This window comes from Zalophus californianus, chromosome 6 (genome assembly GCF_009762305.2).
Source record: "Zalophus californianus isolate mZalCal1 chromosome 6, mZalCal1.pri.v2, whole genome shotgun sequence".
NCBI lineage: Eukaryota > Metazoa > Chordata > Mammalia > Carnivora > Otariidae > Zalophus > Zalophus californianus.
The window spans coordinates 47,308,860-47,331,177 of NC_045600.1; the positions used below are offsets into that span (position 1 = coordinate 47,308,860).

The following is a 22,318-nucleotide window of genomic DNA, read 5'->3' on the forward strand; positions in this document are numbered from 1 at the left end:
GTCTCAAACTATTTTCAGGGCTCAAGGTGATGACAATCAGGCTTTAGACAATTTATGAATACAGTGACTATCTTGTTAAAGGCAGAGAACCCCAGAAATCACTTAACTCATAAATTGAGGCCACAGGATGTACTGTGATTTGCTCTGTGTCACTCAATTAATTGGTATAATAAATGTGAGAAGAAATATTACAAGACAGAATGTGATTTAACTGCCAGGGAATGATGAAAACCTACATTTTAATTTAGTTAAAAAAAAAAACCCACAATTGTGGGCCAGAAAGGACTTAAGGGATTTGAGCTCTTAAACCAACAGATGGAATGTGAAACATGTTCAGAGAACAACAGAGGATTTGTTAAAATAGTTTCAGGAGTATCAGTTACGTTGGGGCGGGGAGATAAAGTTGATTACATTTAAATTTTCCAACCATGTATATAGTATGTATGCTTCTGTGGAAGCAGAAACATCTGAAGTTTAGAGAAATTTTCTTCAGAATGCCCAGGTAGCAATAAGCTGAATCTTCCTAAGTACTGAACTTGATATATTCCAATCTACTAGCAACCTTATTTCTGTGACATGCTGTATTAAAAACACTGAACCTAGGAAAGTTTTTAAAAAGTACTTAAGTTATTCTTCAAAATTAAGTACACTTTCACTCAGTTCAAAACTGATTCTTAATTTAGATTTGAAAGAAATTTCAGAGAATCTAACCTCTATTTGGTTAATTGACTTCTTATATTTTCATTTTTCATATTTTCATTTTCAGGATACAACCAGTCTGAGTTATCAAAACACAACCAAAATAGCTGTAAAAATAATGTCACACACAGCCAGATAGGTAGAGAGATAGCTGATTTCATTAATGGCCACAATACTGACATTACCACCATTTGTAATTAAGGACTCGAAAGAAACAATCATTAAAAGGATATATGGGCTGCCGGGGTCGGTGAAGGATCTCAAGATGGCTACGTGAAAACTTGCTCTAAAAACCATTGACTGGGTAGCTTTTGGGGAGATCATACCCCGAAACCAGAAGGCCATTGCTAACTCCCTGAAATCCTGGAATGAGACACTTATCTCCAGGTTGGCTACTCTCCCTGAGAAACCACCTGCTATCAACTGGGCTTACTACAAGGTCAATGTGGCGAAGGCTGGTTTGGTAGATGACTCTGAGAAGTTTAATGCCCTGAAGGTTCCTGTGCCAGAGGATAAATATACTCTTCAGGTGGATGCTGAAGAAAAAGATGTGAAAAGTTGTGCCGAGTTGATGTCTCTCTCAAAGGCCAGGATTGAGGAATATGAAAATGAGCTGGAGAAGATGAGGAACATAATTCCATTTGATTAGATGACCACTGAGGACCTGAATGAAGTCTTCCCAGAAACCAAATTAGACAAGAAGTATCCCTACTGGCCTCACAAGCCAATTGAGAATTTATAAACTTGAGTTGGGGAGAAAGCTCTGGCCCTCGTATTGTAAATGCTGGACATTAAAAATAATGATATGGAAAAAAAAAGGATATATTTTAGATCTGTTCAAGTATATAATTTGACCTTACTACTTATATATTATCAAAGTTCCAATTTCAATTTATTGTTCTTGTTTTAATGGTTTTAAAACAAATGCAGAAGTTGCTAGGTATACAATACAAATCTAAATCTGCAAGTAAGATACTTAAAATTTTACTTTGACAATTGTAAACTTACTGTTCGGACCACTCATTTAAATTCCACCCCAGGTCAATTATTTTACTAATAAAAGAGCCCTAACAAAAGTAATTTGTTTGGTCAATCATACCTCAATAAAACTGGAAAAAATAACTTTTTGAAAGACTTCTACCTTTAACTGTTGTGATGGATCAGAATATCCTGGGTAACCCTAAAATGAGTCAAAATGTTTATTTTAATGTTAATCTCATAAGGTAATTGCATCCAGAACTGCCTTTGATGCACTGGGCTGAATAAGGACACAACTTGACAGAAAATTGCTTTCAAAAGCATCATTTACAAATGAAACTGGATGACTTTCTCACACCATACATAAAAATAAACTCAAAATGGATTAAAGACCTAAATGTAAGACCTGAAAACATAAAACTTCTAGAAGAAAACATAGGCAGTAATTTCTCTGACACTGGCATTAGCAACACTTTCTAGATATGTTTCCTCAAACAAAAGCAAAAATAAACTGTTGGGACTACCTCAAAATAAAAAGCTTTTGCACAGTGAAGGAAACCATCGACAAAATGAAAAGGCATCCTACTGAATGGGAGAAGATAATCTGCAAATGATCTATCCAGTAATGGGCTAATATCCAAAATATATTAAAGACTTTACACAAGTTGACACCAAAAACACCCAAATAATCCGATTAAAATGGGCAGAGGACCTGACTATTTTCCAAAGACAACATCCAAAAGGACAAGACACATGAAAAGATGCTCAATGTCACTCATCCTCAGGGAAATGCAAATCAAACCCACAATGAGGTATCACCTTACACCTGTCAGAATGACTAGACTCAGAGATGAGATAAATGTTGGCAAGAATGTGGAGAAAAAAGAACCCTCATGAATGGAAGCTACTATTATATACACAGGACTCTTCATTACAACTCTTGTTATTCTTGCTTATTAAGTATCTATGCAGTATTGGTAGAACTGCATTTTCCATTGGAGTGATCAGATTTTACACCTCCATGGAAGCACTGAATAAGTACTGGGGTGGGGGGAGCAGTGGGGAGCAAAGTTCTCCAGGACGCTGATATTGCACCTCAATCTCTCCTAACTGCCATAGAGTACCCTTAACCCAATAATGGAAACAAAAGGGGTCTATTAAAGGTAAAACGATACCTACAGTTTCTGTGCGCCGCTGGTGTGACAGAAAATTGTTTATTCAGATGTCTAGAGTGACTGGAGAGTCACTGGAGAGACGCAAGAGTCCTTATGAAATGCAAGATTATCTGTTTTCTGAAATATCATGTCTCTACCTATTCGGACTACTTTTAATTTTTTACATATATAGTATTTTCTAATCACTTAGAAACTTAAAATCTATGCCGTGTATACTAGAACACTAGAAAACAGCATGAGTGATTAATAAATACTATTCCTCTATCATCTCAAGTATCAGGAAAAGATGCGTATGACTCTAGCCTTTTGGCTATACAGATCAAGAACACACACAGTGACACAACTATGCATCTGAACATCGTTAAATACAAAGTAATTAAGCTTTTCTTAATGTGCAACCAGAAATCACACTTGTCTCCAGCTTGACTGAAGTGCTTAGAAAAGTTTATTTTGTTCTTAGACTATTTTTCTAAAGCATCACAGAATTATTATACATCCAAAACTCTTCAATGGTAGAATATTTAATATTCTAAAGGCAAGGCCTTTCAAGAAAACAGTTGTACATTATGATACTGTATAAGTCTAATGGATTCACACAGCAGCAGAATCTAGACAAAAGGGGACATTACAGAAATTGTCTATTACATAAATGGACAAGGGATTCACTCTGAGTTATGGTTTTTCCCCTTCTTGTAGGTAATACAGTTCTTACTGCCACCCAGCACCCCTCCCTACTTTCACTGCAAGGTGAAAACTCTGTGCTCTAACTCTCTGAGGAGTAAAAATATCTTAAATGTCCCATCCTGCTGATGCCCACCTATGAAATACTACACAATAAAAAAGTACAGCAGAATACAGATTTTGTGCGTGTACACAAACATAAGAATGCTGTGATTTTTTAAACACCAAGCATATACAGACTTTGTAAAATTAATCAGGAACTTTCTGTGATGAATATACATTGAAAACATACACTATAAGATACTTTTTCCTGAGTAGAATGCTAACTTTATTTTATATCAAATTAAGTTTCTATGAGTTTTGAAAATGTAAAATACCAAGGCTTTTCCACATCAAATAAAAATCAGGAATGTTCACCTTCATATCCAAAACAAACAAACAAAAAAACACGGTTCAAGTAGAGGTTCAACAGAATGATACAAAATCTGAAATGAATGGCCAAAATTTTAAATGATCAGTAGACAGCTCTTCAATTTTAAGGATCCCTCAGTAAACTTCGGTTTGAAACAACAAAAAAGGACTAATTATTAAAGAATGAAAAACATTTCCAAAAATTATCCAATTTGGAAAATGAAAAATGTAACCCATGGTTAAGAAAAATACAGATCATACACTGAACAGAGGGGAACAAAAAAGGTAATCAACCTTTATAGGAATCAAGACAACACCATGGACTTATATAAAAACTTTCTAAATCAGTAGCATATCCTGTATTATCACATGTAGAAAACTCTAATTAAGCAAGGTAGTTTTTATTAGTTGCATAATCTAAAAATATGAAGAAATCTTGAACTATCTCTCTAAAATGACCAGAGTTGTCGCTCAAATACGCATTTCTTGAGACAATGGGCAAAGTTCCCATTTATGGGAAATATGTTCGTTTTTTCACACAGTGAAACTGAGAAAAATTATATCAAATGAGAAATCTTTTTCTCCAAAGTAATCTCTTTAAATACCTCAATAATGCAATATTCGGGAAATGTAAATTTTCAACTCAGAAAACTTGAAACAGATTATTAAACAAACATACTCAAATCTTATTGCTTGGCACCAGATTTTTCAAAAATTAAAGAATTGTTTAAACCACATACTGCCATTCTTAAATCCTCTTTCAAACGTTTTTATGTAGTGCTACTTTTATTTTCTGAAGGTAGTCTGTTCAATCTAATGATAATCTAGAAAGAACCCTGCAATGTACAAGCATGTCACAGTTCACTTCAAACCAAAAGAAATGATCAATCTTCTCTTTCTGCCAAAATAATAATATGATATTAAGAAAAATTAACTAGGATTTATCTGTGGCCAATGAAGGACCCAAAGCACGTTGTCTTATGGCATTCTGTGCAAAGTCTTTGTTTGCTCCTTCTTTACTTCCTGCTTCCTCTTCTGAAACATCTTCTTCATCAGCCTCTTGTTCCTCCTCCACTTTTTGCAAAGGTTGAGAAGATTCAGGTAATAATTTTTCTTAAAGATAAAGACCAGAGGGAATTAAGAGGTACAAACTTCCAGTTATAAAATAAATAAGTCACTGAGATGAAAAGTACAGCATCAGGAATATAGTCAGTAATATCTTAATAACATTGTATGGCAAGAGACAACATTCATGGTGAGCATTAAAAAAAATAAATAAAAGATCAAGACCAGAAATGGGTTTTTTTTTGTTGTTGTTGCTGTAACAGATTTGCATTGGAGTAAAATCAAGACACGATTCTATGCCCATAAAATGCTTTGCCACTTATCAATGGTAAGTTTAGATTTCCAAAAGGAAAAAGTTATCTTTAAGAGTGACACCATAAAAATAAAAATTGGTTTGAAAGATCCATTTTACTTAGCAAATTCATTATAATTACCTGCCTGTTTATAAAATGAACTGAAATTAATAAACCAAAATTAATGCTATGAATGTGGATGCTGTAAGAAAATACACGGCATTCAACAGAACCATCTTAATTTGCTATTAAATCTTCCAGTGAACAAGTACACTGAAACAAACTCCAACACTACCCTTGTTTCAGTTCCCACATGAACAGGAATCAGACATTTACAACTGAAGGTTATATTCTTACCCAGGTTTTTTCCAAGGAGTTTCACAAATGTTCTTCTTTACAGATATAATTTTAAGACATAATTACAAATGAAATGTACAAATCTTAAGTGTACAGCTCAATGACTTTTTAACTCTGTCCACACACACATACCCTTTCCATTTTTTTAACAAGGCCTATTGATAGTTAACTTAAACTCAGACACACCATGTAACAGAGAGATACAGAACATAGAGTTGGGCCAATGAGCTTCAGTCTGTTCAGTGATTCTAGACTGCCCCTAATCTTAGGCAATTCAGAAGAGTAGGGAGACACGAGGGTGCAAGGCAGAAGAAAACACCAGAAGCAATTACCACACGGTAGACAATCTGTTGTTTGGTCGGGCCTCCCTCTTTCTGTTGGGTTAATAGCCCCTTCCCTGTACCACATCCCATGTAGCTATGGTGAGCACTACAGTTCACAGCAGTGGTTCTCCACCAGGAGTGATTTTGCTGCACACACGTGCCTCCCTCCCACCCGCCCCACCCAAAAGAACACTCAGCAACATCTGGAGATATTTTTGGTTGTCACAACTAAGAGGAGCGGTGCTACTGCCAACCAGTGGGATGCTGCCGAACATCCAACAATGCACAAAAGAGAGTCTGTTACAATTAAGAATTAACCAGCCCAAATGTGAGAAGTGTCCAGGTTGAGAAACACTGGTTTACAGTGACTGTTCCAAACAAGTGAGCTCTTTACGCTAGTGGAGTGCATCAGAATTTTTCTAAAAGATAGGTGGATGTAGGGAAAAAGTGTATTTCCTTCTTACTCTGGATTGTGAGCTATGGCTTTCTTAATCATTTTATGCTAAGGACTGGAAAGAGCCAAAAACGGAGCAAGCTAAGGCATGGACAACTAAGCAATTCAGAAACACAGTATCTCAACATTTAAGCCCTAGGATCCAGCCATCACTGCCCTCAGACTTGCTTGCTACCTGAAGCAATAAACTTCTATTTTGCTTAAAGCTGGACTGAGTTGGGTCTTTCCCTAGCAACTCAAAATCTAAGCTAAACACATCCTGGAAAACAACTCAAATCATGTGGCCTGCTATAGAAAGGGTGGTATCAGATTCAAGTATGGGTTACTATCTATCAGTTGTGCCACAGATTACTTAAAGAGACAAATTTTTTAAAAGCGTTTCAAGTGATAGAAATATTAAAAGTACATTTGCCAACTTTTGTCTTTTAAGTGATCTGTGCTTGCATTTATTTCCCTACATGTCAGTGGCTCTTGCTGGATAAAATGATTCTTTCCCCTGTATATGCCTTTTCAGTATTGATGTAATGATCTAAGAAAAGATAACCTGTCAGTTATCAGCAATCTCCACTGATACCATTTCACGAGTTCTGACCTCAATAAATCCTAAGTCATGAAAGGCAGCACAATGAAAATGTCATGCCGACAGTCTAATGTAGGCTCTATTCTCCACTCTGTCACTTCTGTGTGACCCTGGAAAAATAATTCATCTCTCTGAGCCTTATTTTCCTCAACCATGGAATGGAAAGAGTAACACTTATGAAATCTAGAGTTACGAAAAAGTGGGATCGCACAAAGCGAAAGTTCTTTATAAACAGCAAATAGGAAGGCTTCCATAACACCGTTAATTTTCAAGATTAAATGCATGTTTGAGAGGCAATTATACTAAGACAGACATCAGTGAATATTTCTAATTATATAAACTCATCTTGTAGTCCAGCGTCAATGCCACTCCTAAATCAGCTACAGGAATTACTGTTCCCAATATCCTACCATAAAAACTTAGACTTGGCTAGCATACAAAGAAAAATCTTCAAATGTGGTCACTATAATAAAGAATGACTTCAAGAGTAGAATATATTCAACTTCTTCTGATTCAAGTATACTCAAATGGATCCAGGAATGATGGTTCAAATAAAATGACATCAGATCAATGTCATTAAATATCGACAAGTTACATGCAATGTTAAAATTCTCTACATTATAAAGTCCAAGAAAATAACTATGTTCCAAAATCCACCAGGCTGTCATTCTTACATGAAATAAATATCCCCCTGCCATTTCCAATATAACCTACCATTCCACATTTAGAAAGCTAAGCTGGAAGGGCAACCTGTTACAGGTGTGACTGTGTTCACAGAAATGAACAGAATTACAGTGAACAAAAAAATAAAAAATAAATACTAAAAAATATACTTACTGGAAGGGTATGGCTGTGGTCTGCACCTTTTTGAAGGAAAAAGGCAATCTGCCACAAATATCATACACTGCAAAAATAAACACAAGAAAACTGAATGTATATGATTGAGCTCGTGTAACTATATTAAATTATCAGACATAAAAGGTTTTCTCCTAGTACTCTGAAAAATGAAATACTTACGAGTCCTAGTAATAGTCCTGAAAGCAGAGTTGCTAAAGCAAAAACTGCATATGATCCCCAAACTGGTAATCCAAGGTCTTCAATAAAATAGTTATGGCAAGTCTAAAATCAAAAGAAAAAAATAAATTAAAAACCTGGTTGTTTAAAATAAAAGGGTAGCGTCAAAAATGTTTAAAATAGAAATACAACTTTAGTCCATACCCGGATCCACATAGACAGCTGAAAGAGTGCAGACATACTACTCATCCTGAAAGAAAGGAGAGAGGACTGAGAAACTGAGTAAGACACACAGCTTTGAAGTAGAATGTGCATACATCTATACCTTCTAGTTTTCAGTCTACAATCTCCCCAACATGACAGATTTTATTGCTGGTGTTCATCAAGATTAGTGATACCTCACTGATTTCAAGCCTGTATTAAGAAGTCTCATTAATGAAAATTAACAGTTCTTGAATTGCTGTCACTATGTGATGTCCTCATAAATAAAATACTTGGTAACTTTTTTCCTCATCCCTACTGCTTTGACATTAGCCTTTCACCTTTCACCTGATGATTTCTCCAATATACTCTGAATAACAGCTTATAAGCTCTATGGAACCAGTTAAAGTCAAGTGTACTGTAAGCAAATGGCAACTCTTATTGACACTTAAAATAATGAGCAGAGAAGGGAGCCTGAAGGAAGAACTGGGAGCACTTGTTGAACTGATCCTTCCCACCTAAGAATTACCCACCTTTTGTATTAAAATTAAATAAAACTTATCATAGCATTAGCTTGATATAGTTTAATGATATACAAAGAAATTACATTGAAAATAAATACTAAGTAATAATATAAATAAAAATAATTATTATTTTCACATAAACTGAAGTAGTTTAGATGGACAGTTAGAAAAAGGCATGCTCCAGAACTAAAAACAGTTTGTGGGTTCCTAACTGTTTCCCCTCTAGTGCAAGTGTTGCCACCAACACATAAAACTAATTCACACCTAAGCCGAAGTTCCTCTAGGCAGGATGACCTATCTGTTGCCCATCATCGGGTGGGTGAACATACTGACACTGGAAGTACCTCTTATTCAGTCCACAACACAAAAGGCATGGACTGCTGAATCCCCAAGGATTCAACAAAGTCTTACAAGCAACCCCTTCTTCTACTGGAGAGGGGAGAAGTCATTTATGAGATTTCAAATTAACAAAAATCAGCTGCATTTTCAGTTCAAAAGAGAAAGGTGTTTCAATCATGTTGTTTCTGTTTAAACTGCAAAATGGGAATAGGAACAAGAACTGAAACATAAAGCACTGTATAACCTCACTATAGTCAGCACTAATTAGGCTCTACCAGGAAGATTAGGTGCCTTAACTGGGTTGGCATGGTGGTTCAGTAGGGGAAATTCTGACAGCTACAGGATAATTCAATTCAGAGATTTTCACAGGAAGAGAGGTGTAAGGGAAAGGTGCTGAAGACAAAATCCTATTTCAAAATATCGCTTATGGCTGATCTTTCCTCTACTCCCAGAATCCAGAGCATTTTTATCTCTTATACCATTGGTGTGTATATACTATTGGTATATCTTTTTATATTTTTATATCTCTTTATATTTTTTATCTCTTATACCATTGATAGATCTTGGTGTGTATATCAAGAGCAAGTGTGAAGAGACAGGAAGAGATAGCTTAGCCACACCAGGATGAGTCCATGGGGACCTCAGCAAAACTCAGTATTTCTAGATGTCTCTCAAATGACCTGTGAGGCCTTACACCCCAACAGCTAGCAGGAAATATGCTATCTCCAATCCTTACTACTCCACATATCTAGCTATATATAAAGTCTAGTGGTTACTCATGCCATTAAGGTCACTGTTCATCCATACTATTTAACCAAAATATTACTAGATGGGTAGAATAATTTAATCACATTAAGAACTGAAATCTAAAGTAGCAAGAGGAGGTATGTTTGAGGCTTCTCATTCAAATATTAAGCTCAAATGATAACTTTACCCATCATATTGCTCATTTTGATTAGTTTTTGATATGAAATGACCATGATCTACGGAGCTAAAATATTCCTGAAAAGGCTTTCAATTCTAGTGAATGCCTCCTAGCTTAACAAGGATCAAAGCATCTGACTTAGAAGAAAAAGTCAACCTAAAAATATCACACTAAATATGAATGTACCTTAAGGGTCTAAGAATTAAAACCCAATATAAATGCTTTATTTCCACAAAATATAATTGGTCCAGTTAATTCTGAAATAAATAAAAGAAAAATCCTCATACTTACAGAACAGAACCTGGACCAAACCATGATGAAACAGGTTCCATACTCTTCCACTCTTTCTCACTTATAAAGTTTATGAAGTCCTTCTTAGTCCTTGGGCCCTGATAGCGCCTAAATTCACCATCTTTACAACTAAAGAGGATCAGAATCACATTATTAAACAGAACCAAATAAATAAATTTGTATTTGTTTTGCTATTTCTTTAACCTCATTTTACAATCAATCCTCATATTCAAAATCATTAGTAATGCACAAGTAACAAATTATGCTAATTGCCTACCATAACATCTTAGCTCCAAATTTATTTAAACAATGGGGTTATAAATAATCATAAGCCTTAAGACTATTATCTTTCCAAATAATAAAACAATGAAACACAGGGTTATATGTCAATTATATCTCAATAAATGTGTAATGAACATATTAAAAGAATGACTATATGTAAAGTTGTTAGAATAGTGTCTGGCACTTAATTATTAGCTACTTTTAAGCTATCTAGGTTAAAAATTTAAGGCATTTTTCTGGAATTTTCAGCCCTAATCACATCATCTTAGCCATACTACTTTAAATTGCTGGAGGTATCTGGTCGTATTTCCTTTCCTCCTATTTCAGTGATTGTATTTTACAGTCTACTTTGCATTCTTCCTGATAGGCCCCTCCCTGCCTCCCATTCCCAATGTAGGGAGTTCTCATAGGTTCAAAAATTCTCTCTCCTCCCACATCTTCACTATTTTCAAACTGCCCTCAATAATACTGCCAGTCTAATCCTATACAATACTTCTACTTTTATCTCTTAAGTGCAAACTTTCAAGAGCTCCCTACTACCTACAGGAGGGTTAGAGGATCCTTTAGCCATCCAGAGCCAAAGACCACAAGGAAGCCCCCACTCAAAAAAAACGTTTTGTAAAGGCAATGGCATTTGAGCTGTTTTTGAAGAATAGGTAGAAGTTCAACAGGCAAAAGAATGGGCATAAACAATGTGAGTTAAAAAAGCACAGGAAATTCCAGATAAGTTTAAGGGATGTTAAGAAGTGAGAAGGAAGATGAGAGACACAATCAGAACCAGTTAAGGGACTTGTGGAGAAAAGGACTGAGTGAAAACGGACAGTAGTACTTATGGTGACATGAAAAGACACAAAGGGAGTAGGGATGAATACAGAGGTAGAGGGAAACAGACATAAACATGAAAAAAAAAATGACAAAGAAAAGTGAGATATAGACACACTAAAAATTGACAGTTTGCTTTTATACTTTAAATGAGAAGTACCTCCTGGCATTCAACCCACCAACTGGATGAACTTTAAGGTGTTGGGCAGGTACCGGCAATACCTCGGAGATATCACAGTACCACCCCAGTAAAACAATTATCACAATAAAGTCACAAGACTTCTTGGTTTCCAAGTACATATAAATTTTACTATACTGTAGTCTATTAGTATTATGTCTAAAAAAAAAACGTACATACCTTCATTTAAAAATATCTTATTGCTAAAAAATGTAAACCATCATCTGAGCTTTCAGCAAATTGTAATCACTTATTATGGGCCACCATAAGAAACAGAGTAATGAAAAAGTTTGAAATACTGCAAGAATTACCAAAATGTGACACAGAGACAGAGTGAGCAAATGCTGTTGGAAAAATGGTGGATAGATTCACTTGACACAAAGTTGCCACAAGCCTTTAATCTGTAAAAAGCTGCAATATCTGGGAAGCACAATAAAATGAAGTATGCCTGTACAGATTTGATATTTCCTATCCCCAATTTAGAAGATAAATTCAAACTCAAAGACCTGATACTGAAGACTACATAATCTTGCTCATTCTGACTTAGCACTCAATCATTTCACCTACTACTGTCCGAAAACTGAGCTATAGCCCTTTCTTAGCTCATTTTTGAACATTCAATTTCCCTATTTATGACTGTTCATGAGATTACTCAAAGGATGGAATGCTTACTTCTACACTCTTTTGAAAATTCAGGGTTGCATTTACATCCCCATATTCTCCAGGAACCACCCTACTAGCCCAATGATTTTTCCCTTACCAAACTTTCTACAGGACCTAACACAACTCTGGGCTCATAATCATTTACTATGCTATATGGTTTCACATGATTTCATGTGAACACCACCCTCCAAAATAATTACAAAGCACTGAGACCAGGGACTGTTTTATTTTTTATTTCATTTTTTTTAAAGATTTTATTTATTTATTTGACAGAGAGAGACACAGCGAGAGAGGGAACACAAGCAGAGGGAGTGGGAGAGGGAGAAGCAGGCCTCCCGCGGAGCAGGGAGCCTGATGCGGGGCTGGATCCCAGGACCCTGCTATCATGACCAGATGCTTAACGACTGAGTCACCCAGGGGCCCCGACCAGGGACTGTTTTATACCTCGTCCATCTACCTAAAGACACCCAGGATAGCGCTAAGAGCAAAATGAGCCTTACTGAATATAATGCTCTTTAAACATGATCCAGGCCAGAGGCCTACTATTCTGATTATACCATGTTGCATCCTTCTCCATAATTACAGAACCTTCAAATACTTACTGATAAATAGTAGGAAGAGCAGTTATGATAAATCGTCCACTCAGCCCTAAAAATGATAAAGATTAGAAATAAATACAAGAACACACAACAGGTTTTATATAAGCCAACAATCACTACTTAAAAGTTGATTCTGAATTATTTAAATACTAACTCGGAAAGCACATGAAATTATACCTAAAAATAGTTGAGCTTTGTAACAAACAATGAAAAAAAATCCCAATTACATACTGAAAACAACTTTAAAAAATCAACACTTAGTAGGAAGGGAAAAATGAAGGGGGGGGAATTGGAGGGGGAGATGAACCATGAGAGACTATGGACTCTGAGAAACAAACTGAGGGTTCTAGAGGGGAGGGGGGTGGGGGGATGGGTTAGCCTGGTGATGGGTGTTAAAGAGGGCACGTACTGAATGGAGCACTGGGTGTTACATGCAAACAATGAATCATGCAACACTACATCAAAAACTAATGATGTAATGTATGGTGACTAACATAACATAATAAAATAAAATTGGGGCGCCTGGGTGGCTCAGTCGTTAAGCGTTTGCTTTCTGCTCGGGTCATGGTCCCGGGGTCCTGGGATCAGGTCCCGCATCGGGCTCCCTGCTCCGCGGGAAGCCTGCTTCTCCCTCTCCTGCTCCCCCTGCTTTTGTTACCTCCCTCGCTGTGTCTCTATCGAATGAATAAATAAAATCTTTAAAAATAAATTAAATAAATAAATAAATAAACACTACTGCACATTATCTCAACTAAAAGTATGTAAAAGCTTGAATACTGAAGATATCTGTGAATATATATATATATTAACATTTGATCAATTATACCACTGTATGGTAAGACTACTAGGGATGAGTAATGGGGCAACACAATAAAACAGTAGTCTTAGAAAGGTCTAAAATCAAATGAAATTGCATTTGACATTCAAAAAACAAAGGCAGAGTCTAACATGTTGTTAAAATGGAAAATATTTTGAACCTTTCATAAGATGAGCAATAACAATAACATTATTAACCATGTGTTAGGCAATAATATAACTAAGGATTAATCTCTCTGTGCCTCAGTTTTCTTATCTGTAAAATGGGGATATTACCTCACAAGGTTGTATAGGATAAATGCAAAACACTTGGAGCAATATCTGTACTAGGTAAGCACTCAATAAATATTAGCTATTATTACCATCTAGGGTGGGAATGGAGTCAACAAATCCAGGTTCATTGTGACCAAGAACAAGTAAGATGAGGCTGGTCTAAGAATGGAGCATCCTTAAGAACAGGGCCTACCACTTATTCAGGGGGCCAAGTCAGGAGTATATTTGACCCCACAACCTTGCGGTCTTTGTATTAAAAGCATGTCCTCAAATCACAGGTATTAAATTTGAAACCCAATTAAGAGATTCGGATCGCTGGTCAGAGAATGTGCCCTTGGCTCTACAAAGAACTTCAACCACATGCTCCTTATTCTGAAGCTTGGTATGGATGCAAAGGATGGCTTTTCCAATGTCCACCTGAACCACAATATTCTAGGACTTCTAAAAGGCATCTTATGTGCTATTCTGGGGCCTGGGATACAAAGGAAGAAAAGATCAGAGGCAGTTAAATGGGCAAGAATGGGGAGAGGGCAATGTCTCCAAGGTCCCCTAGAGCCACACATAAAAGGAATGAGCTGCATATACAACCACGGAATCTGCTTTCTGCAGCCACTGCACAAGGATCCCTCATCAGAGAGGTGGGTGAGTCAGCTTAAGTACTACAGACAGTTATGTTTTCAAAACCTAATAAAAGGTGGCTGAGACCAAGTGATGTGGCAAACAGGATGAACATATGAACCCAATCTGCAAAGACTAACCACAGACTTACAGTACCTGGCTGCTCTGTGACATCTACTTTTGCAACATTAACCTCAAGATCTTCTCCCCATTCAGCAAAACTTTCCCATTCTGGTTGAAGATTCTGACAAGCAGGACACCATGGAGCATAACTAAGAAACAGAGTATAAAAAAAGTTAAGCAATCTAATATGACCATATGGAGATAAAAATTCTAAGTGTATAATTTATGAAAAGATTTTATACTAAAAACAAAACAGCAAAATGATTAATTTTGTGAAGATGGAAAAGTTTTTAACTGTGGGTCTAACATTCTGGAAATAAAAAACTGGTAACACTGATCACAGAAAAGTAATTCTGAGGTAAGTTCTTAAGACACAAAAATAAGTTCATTAAGTTCACATGCAAAACAGCTCTTTTAAAACCTTTGAATTTCTCGGGGTGCCTGGGTGGCTCAGTCAGTTAAGCATCTGTCTTCAGCTCAGGTCATGATCCCAGGGTCCTGAGATGGAGCCCCGAGAGTCAGCCTCCCTGCTTAGCAGCGGGGAGTCGGCTTCTCCCTCTGCCGCTTCCCCCACATGTGCTTTCTCTCAAAAAATAAAGTCTTAAAAAAAAAAAAAAAAACCTTTGAATTTCTCCACAAATATGTGGCCACCAGAAACCTCAAAACCAAATTTGGAATTCACCAGTTTTAATACTTTGCACTACAGGAGTCGCAAATGAGAAAAATAGGAAGTGCCCAGGGCTGAGGTGAACAAGGAAATGCATGCCCCTGCTTAAGAGGGGCACCATCAATCACTCAGCAGGACCACCAGGAAGGGATTTACAGCTAGGAAGCAGGCTCTATCTTATTTAAAAGCTGAAAATCTACATTTTTATGTAAAAATGTTACCTCAAAACTTAACCCAGACACAAACATTAGGCAAGCCAAACAAAATTCCTCTGCCCAGCCCTTGGTCAGCCAGTTTCTAAGACCTCAGGTTTACAAATCTATGGGTAAGTTTATTAGCTTTTTAATTACTCCTCTGATATTCTGCATCTTTCAAGGCCCTGACTTCTCCCTAGGATTTTATTCTTCGCTTTATTGTATATCATCTTTTAATTTGCCTCAGTTTTTTTTAATGAAACCAGGAAGAATAAAGCGTGTACTTGAACACAAGAGTACAGTTTCTACATTTCATTATATTTGAACTTATTTTATGAAAATAGAACTCCTAAAAGTAAGTGGCACTGTGGAACAAGACTAGTACCATACATAAAAGGGAAAAGTCCTTAACAAGAGATTGTATTTCAATGAAAATATCTCTGTAACAAAACTGATCAGGATGAACGTAATGCAGATAACAGACTTGTAATAAGAGCAGACTATCATTAAGACTAGTACTAGATCCCCCTTTCAAGTTCCTTTTGTTTCTTAGGTGCTTTTTAAGTCTTAACCTCAAACTCAGTAAGCTAAAGGAAAAAGTACTACAGTATACTTTAATTTCACAGAGAAGTTCTAATTCAAATTCCCTAATAAATTTTTGACCACTGTATTTATACAGTTTGATCAAACGAGTTAAAAAAAAAAAAACTCCTTAAGGCGCGCCTGGGTGGCTCAGTTGTTAAGCGTCTGCCTTCAGCTCAGGTCATGATCCCAGAGTCCTGGGATCGAGCCCCGCATCGGGCTCCCTGCTCGGCGGGAAGCCTGCTTCTCCCTCTCCCACTCCCCTTGCTTGTGCTCCCTCTCTCGCTGTGTCTCTCTCTGTCAAATAAATAAAATCTTAAAAAAAAAAACTCCTTAAGTATTACTTGACTGTATTTTGCATATAAATTCATAATCACTATTGTTTAATACTCATGAAACTGTGAATATTTTATTGGCACAATCTAAAACAAGTTATTCATGACAATAAAAACCAAATGTTGTCTCTGGTTATATTTCCTCTCCCCTGCAAAGCTTCAATAATGCCTGAAAATTCATATCACTAAGTTACAGATTATATGTATACTACATAAACATTTTCCCCTATCTTTTCCTCCATATAAATATTCTATGCCTTTTTTGATTTTATGACTCAAGAGTTATTGATTTGGCCTTTTGAGCTCTCCTTTAGGGAGAGCTTCCACCCATTTGAGCTCTCCTTTAGGGAGAGCTTCCACCCATTAACTGGCAACCCAAGCATACAGGAAAACACTCACTTGAACTCTGTTAAAGAAGGGGGCTGTTCTAACAATTATTGCATACCTACTCTTAGGCTTCAAAAACAGAAAGGAACCCAGTATAGCAATACCAGGTCAGATTAATTAAAGCCTTCAGGTATTTCTCTCACTTGTAAAATGCGGGAATACCTATCTTACAGAATTTGTAGAGAATTAAATAGGATAGTGTAGATAAAGTGCTTAGCAGTGTTTAGTACAGTTAACACTCAATAGTGGTGTTTGTTACTAATACCATTAACACTACTATTATCAATAGTACTACAACCATCATCACCACCACCACCAATTTAGCAACTAAAGCAAAAGCTGGCAGTTTATTTTCTACCCATGCAGAAGAGATATTATAATAGAATCACCACAGACATATGATTTCCTCTGACCAGTAAAAGATGACCCGGTGGTCTTCAGAGTTTATAATCACACTCATACATTAATTTTATTTTTTAATGCAATAACACTTGAATGTAAGAGTAACAATCCAAGATATTCAGTACTTTGCAAAAACATACATCCAAAGGAAAACTGAGATGCAGAAAAAGAAAAAAAAAAGATAAAGAAAATTTAACAATAACCCAACTTGAATTTACTAAGCACCTAAAATAAAAATATACCCAGTCCATAAAATAAGAGTCTCAAATTCCAACACTGTAAATGGACTGTTAAAGGATAATTAGACCAAAGGAGAAGGGAGGTTCTGCTCAGTTTCATTTCTGAAGTTTGGTGAAAAGTCTAGAAGTTTGTGAAAGATCATTCTAAAATAAATAACGTATAGAAACTAGTCAGACGAACCACCTCCACCCCCAAAGTCATGAAAAGTTGAGAGAATTCCAAGCTGAACGCCGTCTCTTAGGAGCACCAGAGCGCTAGAAACCAAACTGGGGTGCACACTTTAGAAGAAACTTAGTATTTCCCGGTAAGAAACGAGGAGGGGGTGGGACCAAGCTGATCCGAAGAGGAGTTCAGGGATCCCGAGGAGTCAGGGGCGCCGGCTCCACGGCTCGGAGTGGAGTACCGGCGAACCTGGGACCCGCAGAAGGTGGTGAATGAAGGTGAAGTCGGGTGTCCAGACTTGGATCTAGGACACGGACTTTCCGGCCCACCGAGGGGACCCGAGACAACCGCCCCACACTCACAATTCTATCATCCACTCTCCTTCCAGCAACTCTTTCCAATTCTCGTCCGTGATGATGCGCACGTCGCTCCGCCGCCCCTGGGTCCAGGGAGTGCCCCAAAGCAAAAGCAGCAACACTGCCACTGGAACCACGCGACTCCCGGAGAGCGTCATTTCTGCAGCTTGCCCACCCCACAGCAAGCGCGGGGGCCCCAACCTCCGCGCAGCCGCGGCTCACTTCCGCCCTCGCGAGCTTATCTGCTCATGCGCCTCACCTCGCGCTCCTGGGAACTCTCAATGCGCATGACGAGGCCGGGTCCTAGTGAGTTGGTTTGTGGAAAAGAGGAAAGTGCGCCTATCCCTAGTGCGCATGACAGAAAAGCGGTCTCTTCCCACCGCCTGGTGAGCCCCAGTACTTTTGGGAAGGCGAAGAGCAAACAGGGGGCGTGGCGTAGGAAGTGGGGCGGGGCTTCGGAGATGACTGGCTTCAAAATTGCTTCAGCATTTTGGCGCCAAATAATTGGTATTCATACTTACTCAGAACAATTGGTAAGTTTACACAAAAGCAGCTTCCAGTTAATTGCCCTTTAGAGTTTTCATTTGTTTGTTTTGAAAATTTTTGCAGTAAAGTTAATGAATGTTTATGTAAATCAGAATATTGGTTTACTAATGGAGGATTATAGACTGGAAAGATGCACAAGGGAACCTTAAGGGATGCTTTTCACATTCTTTATCTTGGTCTCAACAGTTGGTTACACGAGCGTACACATATAAAAAAACCATCAAGGGACGCCTGAGTGGCTCAGTCTGTTAAGCGGCTGCCTTCGGCCCGGCTCATGATCCCAGGGTCCTGGGATCCAGTCCCACATCGGGCTCCTTGCTCAGCAGGGAGCCTGCTTCTCCCTCTCTCTCTGCTTGTGCTCTCTCTGTCAAATAAATTAAATCTTAAGAAAAAAAACCATCAAGCTGTACATGTTGAGATTAGTGCACTTTATGCACTTTAGGATGTATGTTGTCCCTCAGTTTGTTTTTAAATGTAGTAGTTACAGAGATGCGAGATCTAAAATTCAACATGGGAACAAAACACATAGGCTTATAACAAATATTTGAGGTTTTTTTCTCTCAAGCATTTGTACATGCAAATGCAAACCAAAATGTGCACTGTCTCTAGAAAGTATTCCTCAAACAATAGTGGTTGCCATTACATCTCCTCACCTCACGTTCTCTCCTAAACTCACTCCAGTTGGCTGACTTGCTCAACCCTCCCTCCTCTGAAAGGCTCTTTCTAGGACACTAGTGATCTGCATGTTAACAAAGCTAATTGTTCTCAGTATTCATCTTACTCCACTGGCCAGCAGCATTCTACCTCCATGAAGCTGCTTTACTGTCTTGCCTTCAGTTGAGCCTCACTTGATTGTTTTTTCTCCTTCCTTACTAGGTGCTGCTTCTTGGCTGGTCCTCCTCTAGGTGATTTCTAGACATCGGCTTGCCCCAGGTTGCTGTACTGGCCCTTCAGTCTCTTTGTATCCACACACTCCTCCAGGTAACCTCAATCTGGCTGTATACCTGTCATTCCCATTCTAACCCTTCTGGGAACTTTGGACATATGTATTCAACTCTTTGCTGGACATCTCTTGGATATCAAATAGGCAGTTTAAACATAACGTGGCCAAAAAATAAAATTCTTGATTCTACCCCGCCTAGTCTTTCCTCTCAGGAAAGAGCCCCAAGGTCTATCAGGTTGCTCAAGACAAAAATTTTCATTTTAATTCTTTGTTGCTTTCTCTCTTCACCCTCCCTCATGTACTCTATCAGCAAGTCCCAAAAACTCAACCTCCAAAACATAGCCTGAATCTGACCACTAATTTCCATCTCCACAGCCAATACCGTAGTCCCAAGTTCTATCATCTCTTGCCTCTACTACGATAATGGATTCGTAACCGATCTCCCTGTGTCCTCTCTTACTTCTCTAAATAAGATCAAGCCATTTCTCTTTAAAGCCTTCCAAATGCTTCCCACTTTACTGAAAATTAAATCCAAACTTCTTAAACTCCTATCACTTAAGAAGTCCTACATGATCTGAAACCTGCCTAACTACTCCCTCATGTAGTACTTGCCCTCTTCTTCCTTACCCCAGTGGTTCCCTGAAGATGCCAAACTCATTCCTGCTCTAGAGAATTGGCATTGACATTCCCTCTGCCTAGACTGCTTATCCACTCCATTTTGTTATTGATCTCAAATGTTACCTCTTAAAAGTCATATTATCCATCTTAGTCCACTCTAAAGCTGTGCATAATATTAAACTGATGTCCTTGTTTCTGATCTGATTTCTTTCCTCACTCAATAAAAATATAAGTTTTGGGGTGCCTGGGTGGCTCAGTCAGTTGAGCAACTGACTCTTGAGCTTGGGTCATGATCTCAGGGTTGTGGGATGGAGTCCCACATCCAGCTCTACACTCAGCACGGAGTCTGCTTGTCCTGCTCCCTCTGCTGTTCCCCTCTCCCCCCCGCTCATGCTCCCTCTCTCTCAAATAAATAAAAAAATAAAATCTTAAAAAAATAAGAATATAAGTTTCATGACAGTGGAAAACTTCTCTATTTTGTTCACTACTATAATCTCTAAGGTATGGTGCCTAGCCACTATTAGAACTTAGTACATAATAAATGCTCAATAAATATTTGTTGAATGAATGAGGAAAACCATAATTATAGATAGGCCATGCTTTTATTATAATGTATGAGCTGTATTAAGAAAGAATGTAACTATATTCTTATGTGTAATATAGAGATAATACCTGCTGTTTATATCCACAGGGTTGATAAGAGGATAAAATGAGTATTCTTTTTTTTAGAGGGTAATAATCTTTTTTTTAAATTTTATTTTATTATGTTAGTCACCATACAGTACATCATTAGTTTTTGATGTAGTGTTCCATGATTCATTGTTTGCATATAACACCCATTCAATACGTGCCCTCCTTAATACCCATCACCCACTGGGCTAACCCATCCCCCTACCCCCCTCCCCTCTAAAACCTTCAGTTTGTTTCTCAGAGTCCGTAGTCTCTCCAATTCCCCCCCTTCATTTTTCCCTTCCTATTTTTTTAAAAAAAAATATATAATGTATTATTTGTTTCGGGTTCAGCTCTGTGATTCATCAGTCTTATACAATTCGCAGGTCTCACCATAGCACATACCCTCCCGATGTCTATCACCCAGCCGCCCCATCCCTCCCACCCCCTACCACTCCAGCAACCCTCAGTTTGTTTCCTGAGATTAAGAATTCAAAATGAATATTCTTTTTAAGCTGTAAGTCATTCAAGATAATTTATTAAAATTTCATTTTAAGGGAATTTTTCATATTACAAAAAAATGCACTTATGACTAAAATGTGCAAAGTACCAAAGACTGTAAAGTGAAAAGAAATAGCCTCTAAAATCTTTCCCCATCTCCTGTAAGAATTTGCACCCTGTAGGCAACTGCTATTAACATTTTCTTTTGTATGCTTTCAGACTTTTTCTATGCACATAAACTATTCCTAAAAAAAAAAAAAAAATACATGGGGGCGCCTGGGTGGCTCTGTCAAGCATCTGCCATGATCGGGTCATGATCTCAGGGTCCTGGGATCAAGCCCCGGTGATGGAGCCTCCCGATGGGCTCCAGGCAGCAGCTATTTACTGACCAAGTATTTCAATATTTTAACAACTGGTGCAGCTTTACTGTCACAATGTAGCTGAAGACTTATCCAAGGCTAGAGCAGTTCCTCTTCCTCTGAGAGCTAGTATTGCACTGTTTTGGTTTATTTCATTAGGCTTAGGGGGAGGAGCCACTGATGATCTAACTTCACTGCTATGGCTTACCACAAAAGCTCTCAAAGAAATACTCTTAAATTTGAGTTACTAAAATCAAATTAACCCTCCTAACCAATCAACCAAATCATCAAGTCCTGTTCATTTTAACAACTAAACTCATCTCAAATCTATCTCTTCATCCCACTGTCACAGCCCTGATACATGCCATCATCTTTTTTCTTCTGGAATCTTGAAGGGTTTCTTTTTTCCCTTTTTTTTTTTTATAATAATCTCATTATTGATATATAATTCATGTATCATAGAGCACAGCCATTTAAAATGTGCAATTTAATGGTTTTTAGTGTATTCACAGAATTGTGCAACCATTACCACAAACTTAGAAAATATTTATCACCTCAAACAGAAACCCCATATTCATTAGCAGTCATTCTCCATTTCCACCCAACTACCCCTTTCCCCAGCTCTAAGCAACCACCAGTCTCCTTTCTGCCTCTATGGTTTTGTGTACTCTGG

The 22,318-nt window shown here is 37.7% G+C and overlaps 1 protein-coding gene, 1 non-coding gene and 1 pseudogene across 2 annotated transcripts; 1 reads left to right on the forward strand and 2 right to left on the reverse strand.

The window, feature by feature from the left end:
* Positions 1–964: 964 nt before the first annotated feature.
* Positions 965–1,491, forward strand: LOC113909314 (annotated as a pseudogene).
* A 1,784-nt stretch (positions 1,492–3,275) lies between these two features.
* Positions 3,276–18,260, reverse strand: TMX1 (thioredoxin related transmembrane protein 1). Its single transcript, XM_027571716.2, has 8 exons — positions 18,016–18,260; positions 14,718–14,833; positions 12,858–12,903; positions 10,311–10,439; positions 8,235–8,280; positions 8,034–8,135; positions 7,854–7,920; positions 3,276–5,057 (listed from the first exon to the last, which is right to left on the reverse strand). Exons 1-8 carry the CDS (start codon positions 18,165–18,167, stop codon positions 4,879–4,881), a joined length of 837 nt encoding a protein of 278 aa, XP_027427517.1. The 5' UTR covers positions 18,168–18,260; the 3' UTR covers positions 3,276–4,878.
* Positions 14,475–14,608, reverse strand: LOC113910718. Its single transcript, XR_003516213.1, has one exon. It is a non-coding gene; the product is annotated as a small nucleolar RNA SNORA70 (small nucleolar RNA).
* Positions 18,261–22,318: the final 4,058 nt, after the last annotated feature.